This window comes from Hippopotamus amphibius, chromosome 2, assembly GCF_030028045.1.
Source record: "Hippopotamus amphibius kiboko isolate mHipAmp2 chromosome 2, mHipAmp2.hap2, whole genome shotgun sequence".
In the NCBI taxonomy this organism is placed as follows: domain Eukaryota; kingdom Metazoa; phylum Chordata; class Mammalia; order Artiodactyla; family Hippopotamidae; genus Hippopotamus; species Hippopotamus amphibius.
The window spans coordinates 14,347,867-14,362,457 of NC_080187.1; the positions used below are offsets into that span (position 1 = coordinate 14,347,867).

General features: G+C 49.4%; 1 protein-coding gene across 3 annotated transcripts in view; it reads right to left on the reverse strand.

The window, feature by feature from the left end:
• Positions 1–4,257: 4,257 nt before the first annotated feature.
• Positions 4,258–14,591, reverse strand: part of GSN (gelsolin) — a 55,282-nt gene continuing 44,948 nt past the window's right edge. For all 3 annotated transcript variants that reach the window (XM_057721209.1, XM_057721211.1, XM_057721208.1), the window contains 8 exons: positions 13,559–13,692; positions 11,498–11,588; positions 9,448–9,618; positions 8,661–8,835; positions 7,379–7,503; positions 7,049–7,126; positions 5,285–5,345; positions 4,258–4,686 (listed from right to left, as the gene is read on the reverse strand). In XM_057721209.1, coding sequence (XP_057577192.1) covers positions 4,517–4,686; positions 5,285–5,345; positions 7,049–7,126; positions 7,379–7,503; positions 8,661–8,835; positions 9,448–9,618; positions 11,498–11,588; positions 13,559–13,692 — 1,005 coding nt within the window. In that variant the 3' untranslated portion in view covers positions 4,258–4,516. The remainder of the gene's footprint in view (positions 4,687–5,284; positions 5,346–7,048; positions 7,127–7,378; positions 7,504–8,660; positions 8,836–9,447; positions 9,619–11,497; positions 11,589–13,558; positions 13,693–14,591) is intronic.

A 14,591-nucleotide genomic window follows, 5' to 3' on the forward strand; every position in this document is an offset into this window, starting at 1 on the left:
AAGTTCTTAAGTTCACATGTATAACATTTACTTAATGTCAACCAATGAGGCTGTTTTGAAAAAAAATTAATATTAATCCGTTACAAAAGGCAATTACAGCCTTAAATTAGGCTCTACATTCAGTTTCTCCATTTTGTTTCAAGTGTCTGTGATGTTTGTTACCACTTTAAAAACAATTTGAATCAAATATTTATAAAATCACTGAAGCACCTCGTAGAATTCTATAGATCCCAGTTTTAAAATCACTGCTCTTGACGAGTTTCCCAGTATACCATTGAACGTGTAAGGTGACCTCAGATAGGTCATACTCCTTTCTGAGGCTCATTTTCCTCACTTGTAAAATAAGTTGTGTTCCACCTGTTTGGGTCTCAGACCTTTAGAGAACATGTTGGAAGCTATAAGCACAAATTTGTACACAACATCAAGAGAGGCACTGACCCCACCACCCTGCTTGTCCAAAGACTCGAGAACCATTGGACTAGATGATCGCTAAGACCTTTCCTAATTTCAGCAGCTCTGGGCTCAGATCAGCCTGGGATTTACTTAAAGGAGTCACACGTGCTAACAGGATGCAGCCCTTTTCAATCCATTCTATAGCCAGAGTTTGTGGACAAAGGAAGTTGAAACCACTAACAGGTTTTAGGAAGCTGTAGAAACTTAGTAACCATGAGGGAGACTGGGAATCTTCTCTCAAAGATGCTGGGGAAAAAAAAAAAAAAAAAAAAAAGCAGGCTGGAAATTAAGCCCTCTGAAAATTACTAGACGTCATAGACTGTAAGGAACCATTCCTGTTCGTTATTATTTTTAGCATCTGACTCCAAAAAAGTCTCCAAAAATGCCTGTCTGCTAGCATCCGTTTACCCTCTTCCTCCTTCCTAGGAACTATGACTGTGTAGGGTCCTCCCCGTTAGAGCTGTTACCGCAGGGGAAGAGGAGTTCAGTCCCAGCTCCGGTCATGAATTTAATCGGCCTGTTGATAATTCTACCCCCAGCCCATGATTTGGTCAGGAATGGTCATGTAACCCCATACGGGCTCCTGGGATCTAAGGAAAGGTTTTCTATGGACTGGGGGGGTAGCTCCTCCTCCCTTTTCTGGGGGAGCGTCTCGAAACAATCCTTTCTCTTTTCCTTTGGGTGTTGCCATGCATGGGTGTCTACAGATGCATGGGTGGGACAGCCAGGATGCCTACAGGTATTTCACTACCGGGTCAGGAGCGGCAGAGCCGAGAGAATCGGCAAGAAACCCAGACAGACCTGCTGGATTTAGTCAACCAAGATGGCCCGTAAACTCTGCACTAACATTTATGAGAGCATGTAAGTGTGCTTATGGTTTAATTTGATTTGAGTTAGTTTTCCACGGCTTGCAGCCAAAAACATCCTCTCTGATCCACAGGGTAGTGGGTCTTTACCTCCACGGATATATACTAGGTCCTGCTGTGGACTCGGCTCTTTAGTTTTACCTAATAATATGATAATAATAATAATTTTTACCATTTTGAGCACTTAAGTGGGCCAGGTATTGTATTAAGCATAATCTCATAGAAGTTTTAGTTGGGTAGACTCTGTTCTTATTCCCATTTTGCAGCTAAGGAAGCTACAGAGTTGAAGTAAGATTACACTGCTAATTAGTGGTGTAGCTAGAATTTGAACCCAGCTCTGACTTCAAAGCCCTGCTTTCAACCCCTATATTGTACCACCTCCAGTTATATACTAATGAATACATTATTACCACTTTGCAGGTGGGGAAACTGAGGCACACAGAAATTTTTTTTTTTTCTGTCCTATCCCTAGTGCCTTGCACACTGTTTGACATACATATATATCCGTTGACCTGAATTGTCCAAGATAAGATGCAGGCTCCAAGCCCAGGCCAACCTCTTCCCAAGAGGCGCCCCCTTGGCACCCTCATGGCATTTCACAACGACTTCTCCACTGTAAATGAGGGAATCCAACGTCTCTGAAAAACCAGCAGGAAGAAAAAAATACGTGGTTGAGGTCATAGTGGTCCTGACATTATTTTGTCCTTAAGAGACAGAAATATGGAGTCCAAACAACTCAGCTGCCGCAGGCAACTTCCCTTCTCAGAGCACACAGACCTCTCTCTCTGAAGCCACCGACACCAATAAACGGAAATTGACCGCCTTGAATGCCAATCAATGGAAAAAACGCGTGGCAGGTTCCCCTGCATTTGGCCTCCTGCAGGTTTCCCGGACGTGAGCTGGCTCTGTCTAAACAGGCCTCCACCTGCCTCTAGTGAAGGCCCTACAAGCTCCAGGTGGTAAAGGCTGCCTTTGTTCCAGAACTTTGCCTTTGTCAGGTTGATAGCTTTGACCAAGAAAGCGGCCCTCTGGAGCAGAGGCAGGCGTTACAAATCAAGTCCAAGCCCCTGAGCGTGGCATTTGAGGCCCTCTGTGAACTCTCGGCCTCCCCACCTTCTGCTCCAGTTCCACCGTCCCCCTCCTGCTGTCTTCCCTAAGCACGACATTCTCCCCCATAGCTCCATCTTTGTGTAGCTGCACATCCTGCCTGAGATGACGTGACTCCCTCCCCACTCCACGCTTCACCTGGAAAATTCCTTCCCCGCTGCCCTCGTCACTTCAGCAATGAATCAGACTCTCTTGAGGTAGGGACCCTAGGGAATTACTCTTTTAAAAAGCTCCCTGGGCAGTTTGGGTGATCAGCCAGCTTTGGAAACGACAGTGTAAACACACGCACACCCTTCCCACCACATAAACCCTCACACTGGTTTCTGTTCTTCCACGGTTCTATGCATGGGAGTTTTCACTCTGTAACTTGATGGGCATGGGGTAGGGGAGGTGGCATGGAACAAAAAAAGGGGGAAAACATGGAGAGAAAAGACCAGAAGGATAGAGGGGAGGGGAGGGGATCTGGCTCCCAGCAGTTCCTTGGACTGGTTTGGGATCTCCATGGAGAAAAGGTTTAGAGACACAAGTTCATAGAAACATCTAAGAGGGACTTGGTGACAAACTGTGGATGAGCAGAAAGTCAAGGCCCAGGGGACCGAGTGGGGCACAGAGGAAGTCCCTCTCCCACACCCCAAAGGGTGCAAACTTCGGGAGCATCTAGGGACACCTCGCGTCAGCAGAAACGCTCGTGGGAACCAGAGGAAGCGGGGAAGATCCAGGCAGAGATTACTGGGTGTGGTAATCTTGTCTGCTCTCTACTACAGGGAATGTGAGTGACTCAGGGGTCCAGCTGCTGGCTTTGAACTCCTGCCCACGGTGCTCCGAGGCCATGCCTCCCAATGACTGAGTGTAGTGGGGAGACAAGACACCCCGCCACCCACTCCTGGGAGACCTTCAACTCCTTTGTTGGCTGGTTTGACTTGGGCTCGAGAATCAAACAAATATTGGTACACCAACATTCACACAGCTTCATTCACAAGAGCCAAAAGGTGGAAACCACCTGAGTGTCCAACGATGGAGGAACACATAAATAAAATGTGGTATAAACACACAATGGAATATTATTCAGCCTCAGAAAGGAGTGTAATTTTTACACATGCTGTAAAATGTATGAAATCTTGAAAACATTATGCTAAGTGAAATAAGCCAGAGAGAGGACAAATGCGTGATTCCACCTACAAGAGGTACCTAGAATAGGCCAATTCATAAAGACAGAAAGTGGAATAAAGGTCGCCAGGCGCAGAGGGGAGGGGGGAAGAGGAGTTACTGTTTCATGGGCACAGTGTATAAACGTAAGTTGGGGGTCATGAGAAAGGTTTGGGTACAGACAGTGGGGACAGCTACACAACACTGTAAATGTATTTAATGCCACCAAACTGTACATTTACAAATGGTCAAAATGATAAATATGTACAGTTTACTACAATAAAAAAAATAACAAAAATGGGACTATACCATTCATCTTTTTTTTTTTTTAACTTTGGCTCAAGGACTCCCCAGATGCTTTGCCAAAGCTTCCTGGACCGCACGGCCGCCTCAGGTGCATCCACCCAACCCCTCTTCCTCCCTCCTTCACGCGCGGTCAGACTCGCATCGGAGTCGGACGGCTCTCCAGCCTTCTCGGGTTCTTTCCCAGTTTCCTTCCACACGAGCATTTCCCCCCCGGTACAGTCTCTACCCATTTCATCTCACTGCTGCTCGGAGGGCAGGATTCACACTCAGGGTGAATGAAGCTCGTTCACTGGTCCACAGCCACAGGCAGAGCCCTCCCCGCCACCCCCGGGCCCATCTCAGAACAACGACCAGGACAAACTGGGGCACAGCAGACGGACACACTTCAAAAAGCTTTTATTGAATTCAATTTCCAAAAGTACAGATACTTGAGACAAATTTGCAAGGACCCTGAATTTTTGCAGGGCTGTTTTTGGCTACTATAAAAAAACAAAAACAAAAACAACCCCCCCCCAAAAAAAAAAACAAAAACCGACCACACACACACACCAGAGTGGCCCTGCTCGCCGTAAGGTCTCCTCGAGGGACGGACAGTTCTGAAAGGCACTGACCGGTAACTGGGTGGAGCCTGCCCTTCCTCAGGCAGCCAGCTCAGCTAGGACCCTGTCCAAGGGATCCACAGACCAATAGTTGTCATCCCAGCCAAGGAACCAGCCCACGAAGGAGGGAGGCTCAAAGCCTTGCTTCACCAGGGTGATGGGGGTCCGCCTATCGCGATTAGCTGGGTCTGTCTCGATGTACCGCTTAGCTGCAGACACACGGGCAGGAGAAGAATCTTTAGTGTCTCCCTCACCAAGGAGAGGTGGCTCCGTTGCCTCACATGGTTTGTGGTCCTACTGTCCCTAATGCCCAGCCCCGGCACTGGATACCACCATCCCTTAAAGGCAATGACACCCACGTGACTCCTCCAGCTCCCTGCCCAGAAACACAGGAGGAGACAGGGGTCGCAGATTAAGCCCCAGCTTCACGAAGCTTACATCATTTTTCGCTAGCTCTCCCCTATTGGAAGATATTAAAAAACCAGCTTTGGGGTTTCCAGCTCCCAAATCAGATCTACTCAGCTACCAGGGATCTGCTTTCCCACATCTAAATCCTGACGAGTTTGGTCCTTGGGCATTCTGGGAACTTGAAGCAGCTTCTACCTGAGCCTTGCTTTTGGCATGACCGGAGGCTTCTGCAGGAACTGAGCTGGTCTTTCACCACCCCAGGGAGGGCTCACCAGGGGCCGGTCATGGGTGAGGAAGCCCCAACCCCGCTGTCACGAACCCCTAGACTCCAGACAGGAAGCTGCCCACCCCCCCCACACACACCGCGTGAAACAACCACAGGCACCCTTGGGTCCTCACCAGAGGTCAAGGCTTCCGTCTTTTCTTCTTCTTGAGAATCCTTTCCAACCCAGACAAAGACCTGGAGGAGAGGCGTGAGATGAAAGACGTGAGCTGAAACGGCAGGAGGGATGCTGACCCCACCGGAGGAAGAGGGGGAGGGTCCAGGTGCGGACCGGGCACCCCCTCCGCTGACAGAGCCCACAGACTGTGACCAGAAGGATTTGGAACAGAGACTGCGAACTGGTGACCTACAACCTGCTTCACTGGCCCACCCACCCCTAGGGGGTGGTCTGCAATGTCTTTTTAGACAAACTGAGTTACTAGGTGATTACATTCAATCCAGACTTCCAGCTGCCCTTGAAAACGGGGAGGGTCTGGCAACCTTTACCCGCACGTGGATGAAGGTGAGGAGCGGCTGCCCCTCTCAATGGGAAGGACCAGTTTGCCTCAGACTCCACCATGCCTTCATGCCTCCCCATCCCAGCCTGCTTTGCTCACTAATGCTGCCAACCAGGTGCCGTCGGCCACTGAGATTAAGACCCCTCTCTAGAAGTTCAGGAATGATCCCTTTCCGGGCATTTACTTGTTCAACAAATGAGCAGCCTAATACGTGCTCACTGCTTTACTCATCCAACAAATATGCATTGAGAGTCTGCTATGTGCCAGTCTCTGTGTGTCTGAGCCAACGCGGGTCTAAGGCTTGAAATAAAAACAACTCGCCACCACTACCACCACCTTGAGTCTTATGACAAGCCTGTTACACCAAAAAATCTATTCAGCTGATTTCCATGTATCATCTATTTGGATGTGTTTCTAAAATATTTTAAAAAGCATCTGTCATTGATAAGATAGTATTAGAGAATAAAATGCCAGACTTTCTCGCCCTTATTTATAAATGTGTACATTTGCAAAATTACTTATTTGCTACATCACCCCCTCAACACCAGGTATTGTGACTACCGCTCATCACAGGACTGCCAGCAACCCAGCATTTTGCCTGGCAGACAGTGGTGCTTCATAAATGTTGGCTAACTGAATGAATAAACGGATGAACAAAGATTAAGTAGCCAATGGAACAAAGTTGACAGCAGCTGAATGGCAAGACTGTCAACATTTTGGTACTAATTTTCCCACCGGGCAGCCCAAGCAGCAGCCCCATAGGTCGAGGGGAGTCTTTCGCCTGCACGGCTGCTCTCTCTCACCCTGACAACTCAGAGAGAAGCCAGCTTGATAGGAAGGGTTATTGCCTGCCACCCTCCCATGAGAATGCAAGCCCCGTGGGGACAGGGAAATGTCTACTTCTGTGTGACATCGGACAGTTTATGCCTGCATGTGACATGCTGCAAAGTTCAACTTTCTTTACCAACACATTTTTTTTAAGATTTTTTTTTTTGATGGGAGCCATTTTTAAAGTCTTTATTGAATTTGTTATAGTATTGCTTCTGTTTTATGTTTTGGTTTTGGGGCCACAAGGCATCTGGGATCTTAGCTCCCCCGACCAGGGACTGAACCTGCATCCCCTGCACTGGAAGGCAAAGTCTTAACCATTGGACCACCAGGGAAGTCCCTACCAACAGATTTAAAGTAAGAGTGCACACTCCCCTAAAGCCTGGGAAAGAATGCTGGTCCTCGGATTTGCATTTATATGGTGCTTTGCAGTTGGCAAAGCACCTCTCATCTGGCTGGATTATGCAAGGTAGGAACTACCATGCCCATTCTGCAGATGAGGAAATGGAGGCTCAGAAAGGGAAAATGACTTGCGCAGCACCATCCTTCACCCACCTGGTCCCAGGTGTCCAGAAGCATGACATCATCGGTGGCCAGGTCTTCCTGCATGAGCTCGCCAGGGACCTCTTCGATCTGGGAAGGAAGGGAAGAGGTTAAGGACAGCACACCAGCAAGCCGCCTCCCCCCCGCCCTCCCACCATGCATAGGCCTGCTCTATCTGCCCCTTGAGGGAGCTGCCGAGCTGGCTCCAGCCTCCAGGGGTCTGTGCCGGGCGACAGAAGGGTCTCTCCCTGCCCCTGCTATGGATGCAACGGCCCCCTCCCTGGAACACACCTCCCAAGGGGCAAGCAGAGGGAACGCCCTCCGCCCTCTGCTGGGACTCACCACAAAACGTCCGATCTTGTTGGAGCAGGCGAAGAGGCGAGGAGGGTGGGCATCCATCTTCTTGTCCTTCAGCCGTGGGGACGTGCGGTAGGCGGCCTTCCCACCCAGGGCCTCCCAGAAGCTGTCTGTGAGGGGAGGTCACGCCAGTTGCCAACTGACACCACCCTCCCTGCTCCAGCACTTCGCCTCAGACCCCGGGAAAAACCCTGCCATAGCACAACCAACTGCTCTCAATCCCCACCCTGCACCTTACAATCCCAGGGCACCAACGAAGGAAGGGGCCTGAGGGATTTGACGGTGATGAAACGGAGGCCCAGAGAGGGGAGACTTGGCAGTAGACACACAGCCAGGACTACTTCTGGTTTGAGATTGACGACAGCACTGTGGGTTGGGGATAATTATCCCCACTCAACAAATGAGGCAGCTGAGGCTCAGAGAGGTTAAGCAACTCGCCCAACATCACACAGCTAGTATGCGGTAAAGCCACCTTATTTGACTCCATGTATTTTTTCCCACTACACCTGCTCTGTCCACATGTACTATTTAAATTTAAATGCATTTTCCCACCAGTCACATTTAAATATTCATTAGCCTAAACACAAGACTAGTGGCCACCAAACTGGACCTGGCAGATATAGAACATGTCCATCCTCTCAGAAGGTTCCAGTGGACCTGCTGCTCTAGACAGAACTACTCTTCCCCGTTTCTGCTAAGCATCAACAGGAGGGAGTGGGCTTAAAAGTGAGAATGGAAAGACCTAGGGTTGGCATAACTCAGGTGTTCCTGACCCAAGCTCTGGAAACAAAGCAGGCTTGTGGCACTTCTGCCCACAGAGATTCTCGAGATTAGGACAGACCTCGGCCCCTGAGAGGCTGTTACTGCTGCCTGCAGTCTTTCAAGGCTTCCTAGCAAGTCACCCCTCCTCCAACAGCCTTCCACCCCGCCCCAGCCCACCCTGAGCTCTCCTTTCTCTAACTCCTAGACACCTCCCTCTCCCTGACAAGTCCTCATTTTCATCCAACTCGCTTTTTTTTTTGGCCACGCTGTGGCACGTGGTGTCTTAATTCCCCAACCAGGAATCGAACCCGGCCCCCTACAGTGGAAGCACGGGAGTCCTAACACTGGACCACCAGGGAATGCCCCAACTCACTTTTAGTAACACACATTAGGGCACAGGCGCCGAGGAGGGGAAGGATCTAGAAACCCCCAAGCAGAGAGGAGGAAGGGAAACCTAAAGGCTGCATCCCCAGAGAGCAGCAGACCCCTCTGTCCCTCGTCCCACCTGGCTCGCTGCCTTCTGCCACCTGCACAGGTTGGGCCCGAAGCACCTGGAGCAGCTCCCGGGCCCCGGTCTTCTCCGCCTCACTGGCTCCTGTACCCACCCACAGGTAGGCAGCCGAGGGGGTTTTCAGGACAAAGGCATCGTTGGAGTTCAGCGCACCAGCCTTGGGGATCACCTGGGAGGGCAATGCTTGATTAATTAACCAGATAAGAAGCCCTCAGCCCCTTCCTCGTAGCCCAGGAGACGCTGCAGCAGGACCAGCTCTCAGGTGGGGACTTGGAGGCGCACACACCCCATCAGCACTTTGGACACGGACTTTGGACACTGAGGGGCTTAGTTGACTCCCATGAGGCATGAATGCACCATAGCTAGCCAAGGACATTGTAGAAATCTGGGCTGCGTTAACAGAAGCTGAGTGCCCAGAACAAAGAAGGTGACAGTCCCATTCTCTTTTAGGCTGCTCAGCAGGATTATGTGCAGCCAACTATAATCACCATGAAAGGGATTGTAGCCAACTATAATCAAGAACAACATCCAGGTTGTGAAGAATGGACTACCTGTGAGGTAGTGAGCTGCCTGTTATGGAAGGTATGCAAGGGGCACTGGACGTTCTTGAAACAAGGGAAAATCTGAGGCATCAATCCTTCTGCCAGGGCAGAACAGTACAAAAAGCTGCTTCTTAACCCCTAGCCAACCCCACCTGATCCTGTGCCCGGAGATCTGCCCATCAAGCCTGGGAGGTTTCAGAGAGGCCAATCCTGCCTGCGGTCTAGGGCCTGGGCATTACCTCAACGGCTCGGGTGGCTCCAGAGCTGCTGGCCCGGACCTGGAAGAGGCGGGTACTGGCGGGGGCCGTCTGTCCACCCTCGCGGGAGGTGCCACCCCTGTAGATGATCATGGGTTTCCCGCCGAACAGGCTCATGAGGTGAGCGGGCTCCTTGCCTTGGACCACACGGCTCTGGGAGGGAGACAGGAGAGCAAGTCAGGAAAGGGGGTGGGAGCATCAGCCCTGGGCGGCACCAGGCTCACCGCCACCCCCTACAGCTGGCACGGCCCAGGCTCGCCCCTCAAACAAGGCCGTCACGCTTGGGTCTGTGTGTGGGGTGGGGCGTGACCCTCCAGCACACGGGGGCTGGCAGGGGAACAGGAATTCCAGGAAGGCCGGAGACAGCACTATTGCCCAAGGTTCCCCGGGTACTGCCTCGGCCGCTCCCCTCCCACGAGGGCCTGCCTTGCTGAGCCTGAGTCTAGTCCAAGAACCAAGAGAGCCCACGTTTGCAAATATTCCCTTAAATGGAAGCACAGGGATTGTTCGTGGACATTCTTCCAGGATGGTGACGTCAGCCTTGGGCACGAAAGCTGGCAGAGTGGTGGGAATAGAGCCTTCCAGAGACCCCTTCTGCACAGCCAGTGCACCCCACAAGCAGACTGCAGTCAAGGGCTTGGTGGTGGGAGGGAGGGGGCGAGGAGGGCTAAGATATACCACATCTGCTCCTGCCCTGTGTGGCCGTTTCATCTCGGATCCCAGGTGGGCCCCTGGCTAGCTAAATCTAGGAGACAATCACACATGTGGGTTGAAGGTATTGTGGTCACTTCCCAGCATAAGCCACCACTCCTGGGTCAGAGCTCAGATCCCAGTTCCACCCTGATGGTGAGAATTCAGGCACAGGCCCCAACCTCTCAGGTTCTTCCTCTGTGAAATGCGGCCAAGAAAGCTACCCCTAAGGCTGCGGTTGGGGTGAGTTAAGGCAGTAATCATCCCACTTGGCACCTGGGACTCGAGACCCAGAGGATCCCACTGTCATGGTCAAAATTCAGGGCACCAACCCCAGATCTGAATCCAGAGCCCTGACCACTCCAAGGGTAGGATAAAGGAGAACTGTCTCCTTCCCCCATGTCCTCCCCACTTGCCGCCCTCCAGGGCTCCACACTGCAGCCAGAGCAAACTTTTAAACCTATGAATCCCTTCACATTACATTTATCATTTTAGCAACGTCCCCTTGTTCTTAAGGTCAAGGTCAACATCCTCACTGTGGCTTCTGGGTGGTCTGGTCCCTCTGATCATCACCCCAGATTCCTATCATGGCACTCTCCCCCTCACTTTAATACCCAATGCCCCCTCCCACCTTAGGACCGTAGTATGTACTCTTCTATCCGGAGTGTGCCCCGCCAACTCCTACTCATCTGTTAGGTCCCAGCTGAAAAATCCCTCCCTGGGTGGGGGCCTTGTCTTATCCAATTAGCTCCTACTTGGGATCTATATGTCCTTATACTTAATACACCTGGATAAGGGGTCTATTATGGACCAAGCATGGCTCTAAATGCTTTACAGATGTTAACTCTTCATCCTCACAGCAATCCTGTGAGACAGGTATTGTTATTAACCCCAGTTTGAGAACGTAGAGGCATAGAGAGGCTAAGTGACCTGCCCAGATGTGAAGACTGGATTCAAACCCAAGCAGGCTAGCTCCATGTCCATCCTGTGAACTATACCACCACACTGCCTCTCCTGCTCCTCTCGGTGTCTTATCATTTTCACTCACTACACGTCGCCATGTGTGACTGTACATCCTTTGCCTGTGCGTCTGTTGAACATCTTTCTCCCCTCTAGACTGTAAACCACATCACAGCAGTTCAGGGCAGGGCAGGGGTGGAATCTGTGTGTTCGTGGCTGCAGACACAGTGTCAGAGCCCTGCATAAATGTTTGTTGAAAGGATGGATGGATGGATGGATGGATGGATGGATGGATGGATGGGATGATGGACAGTCAGATAGATGAGTGAACATATCGACAGGGCCCAGGGTGTGGCCCCGAGGGGCAGTGGGCTGGGCTCACCTGCACAGGGGTACCTCCTAGTTCCTCATCCAGCTGGGCAGTCAGGATGGCAGACGCAGCAACCTCATCCTGGGTAGACTGGGCGCCCTGCCTGGAAGGGAAGTGATACTCAGTACCAAGATTTGCACAGAGCCCCAAGTCTCTCCTTCACCCTGGGCCTGAGAAACCCACAAATCTCCAGATTACAGGTAATGAAACTGAGACACAGAGATGGAAAGGGATTCTCTCAAAAGCAACCAGTGCCAGGAACCAAACCTAGATGCCACATCCCCCAGCTCAGCACCTCACCTTCTTATAGAGATCTGACCACAACCAACAGACTTCCTCATCCTAAATCTGCCCCATGGGGAGATTTATGGTGGGTGGCTTTCTGCCCCACCTCTTCCTATACTGTCTTAATTTCCCACCAACAGATGTTATCTGTATAAGCAAACAATCTGACAAATCAATGTGCTGATGCAGCTAATTAAAAAAAAAAAAGCCTTCTTGTGAATTTTGTACCATGTGTGTATTCCCTAGTCCAAAAAAATTTCTTTCAAGCTGCTTTTTAAAGTCGGAGGTTGCCAAATTGAGAGGCATTCTACAGAATAAGACTAGTTCTCTTCCAAAATATCAAGGTTGTGAAAGAAGAGTAAAGACTGGGAAGTATCACAGATTAAAAACATGATGATTAAATGCCACTAAGGAGACGCGATGACTAAATGCCATGTGAGACAGACCAGAAAAATGATATTAGTGGGAGAACAAACTCAAGTAAGGTCTATAGATTAGTAAATAGTATTGTAACAATGTTAATTTCCCGGTTTTGAAACTTGAACTATGGTTAAGTAAGACGTGACCATAAAGGGAGCTGTGTAATGGGTATATGGGAACTGTCTGTACTATTTTTGCAACTTTTCAGCAAGTCATTTCAAAATAAAAAGTTTAAAAAAAGAAGAAACCCAACAGTCAATCTTCAAAAAGTCTGAGATTGCACATAAGAGAAATGAAATGAAAAATGAAAAATACTGAGATACCATTTTATAAACTATAACGTTGACAAACAGCAAAAGTTTGATAACATAGTCCACCAGTGAGGCCATGGGGAAACAGACACTCTCATTAGTTGCTGGTGAGAACGTAAATGCTACCAACTCCATCTAGGGAAATTGGATGCTATCTATCAAAATGACAAGTGCATTTACTGTTTGACCCAGCAATCTCACTTCTGGGAACTTACTCTAAAGATATTTCTCTACACATGCAAAATGATATTTGTTTAAGGTTACTAATCACAGCAATGCTTGTAATAGCAAAAGTCTGGAATCAATCCAAGTACGCATCAGCAGGGAATTTGTTAAATAAACTAAAGGATTTCCATGCAGTGGAATATTATGCAGCTGTAAAAAAAAAAAGTGAGGAAGCCCTTTATGTACTGACATCAACTAGGCTCTAGGAAGTATTAAGTGAAAAAGGCAAAGTGCAGGACAGTTACAGAGTATGTTATCTTTTCTGTAAGGAAGGAAAAGAACTAGGAATATAGGATTAGATTTTGCAACTTATATTTGCATCAAAAATTACTGAAAGAATACACAAGAAACTAATGAAAGTGGGTATCCATGGAGGGGTGGGGGCTGTAGAGCAAGATGGAGAAGGACAGAATGGGGACAAGCTTTCTCAACAGATGCATTTTAATTTGGTTTTGATCCTTGACTCATGCATGTACTATCTATTTTTAAAGAATTAAAAATAATTTTTAATTAGGAAACGTGGGAGGATAAACAGTACTTAGAGTGGGATTGTAGGAGAGATTTTTTTGTTTCTTTCTCCCGTCCCCATGTCTCCTACAATGGACATGTAATGATTTTATGAGCATAGTTTTAAAATTTGTTTCAAGAAAAAAAGACAAGCAATGTTGCCTTGTGGACGAGAGCCTTTCCCAGTGGAGAGTGGCTGTCCTGGCTCCGATCCACACACCCGCAGGCTTCCCTCAGCCCTGTTCACTGTCCCCCTTGCTGCCACGCTCAGGGCCCAGCCTGTGCCCCCACGCTCCACCCACAGCCCAGGGCCCCAGACCCTCACCAGTTGTAGATGATCTGTCCCTGACGGCCGCCATGACGGTAGTTGTAGAGAATGATGTAGCTGTCACCACCATAGAACTGTCCATACGTGGCGGGGTCCACGGGCACTTTGTTGGAGCCTTCAATTCTCCAGATCTACCAGAGCAAAGCTGGGCTCAGGCACAGTGCTGCACCCCCAGCCCCCAACTCAGACCACCGGAGAAACCACAGCGTGGTGGGTAGCGGTTACACAACACGGTTGCACTCGGACACAGACTAAAGTTAAATAATTTGCCCAAATCACAGAGCCACTAGGATTCAAATCCAGCTTTCCTGCTCCAGAGCTTATACTGCACCCCTGTCCCACCCTGTACTTCCTCCTTGTAGAGACCAGATCAGGGCCTGGTAGCTGCATGGTGGTCTCTGCAAAATCCCTTCGGTGTGTGTTACACAGTGTAACAAAGGCTAAGGGTACAAATCAACAAACGACCTGAATCCAAGTCAGGCACCCCCCACCCAGAGGTTGTGCGGCCTTGGACAACTTGCCTAATGTCTATCAGCCTCAGTTTCCTCATCTGAAAAATGGGAATTATAAGGGATGTTATAAGGATCAAATGAGTGTATTCACGAAAGTCCAGCAGAGTGCCTGGCACAGGGTAATGGCTCTGCACGTGGCGGCTACTCTTAATTTTTAGAATTTATTATTATTTTATGACTAACGTTGCCATCACCTGTATCATTATTAAGTTGTCTGGATCTTAGGGATCACCTGCAGAGACAAGGCCATCACTAAGTGACCTCACAATGACTCCTGCTGGCAGATCTCTTTGCAGAGCTCGGGTGACACTGTTTTCCAAGTGGTCATGAAGCACTTCAGCGCCACCTGGTGGTGCTGCAAGTCCCGGGAAACAATCTCTGGACTTGGAAAATTTTTTAAGGTGATGGCGTGGGATTAAGCTTCATTTTACAGGCGAGGAAAGTTCAAAGAGGTTAAGTAACTAGCCTGAGGTCACACAGCTGAGCTGCCAGGGCTCTTTTCCACACTGCCCTATCCT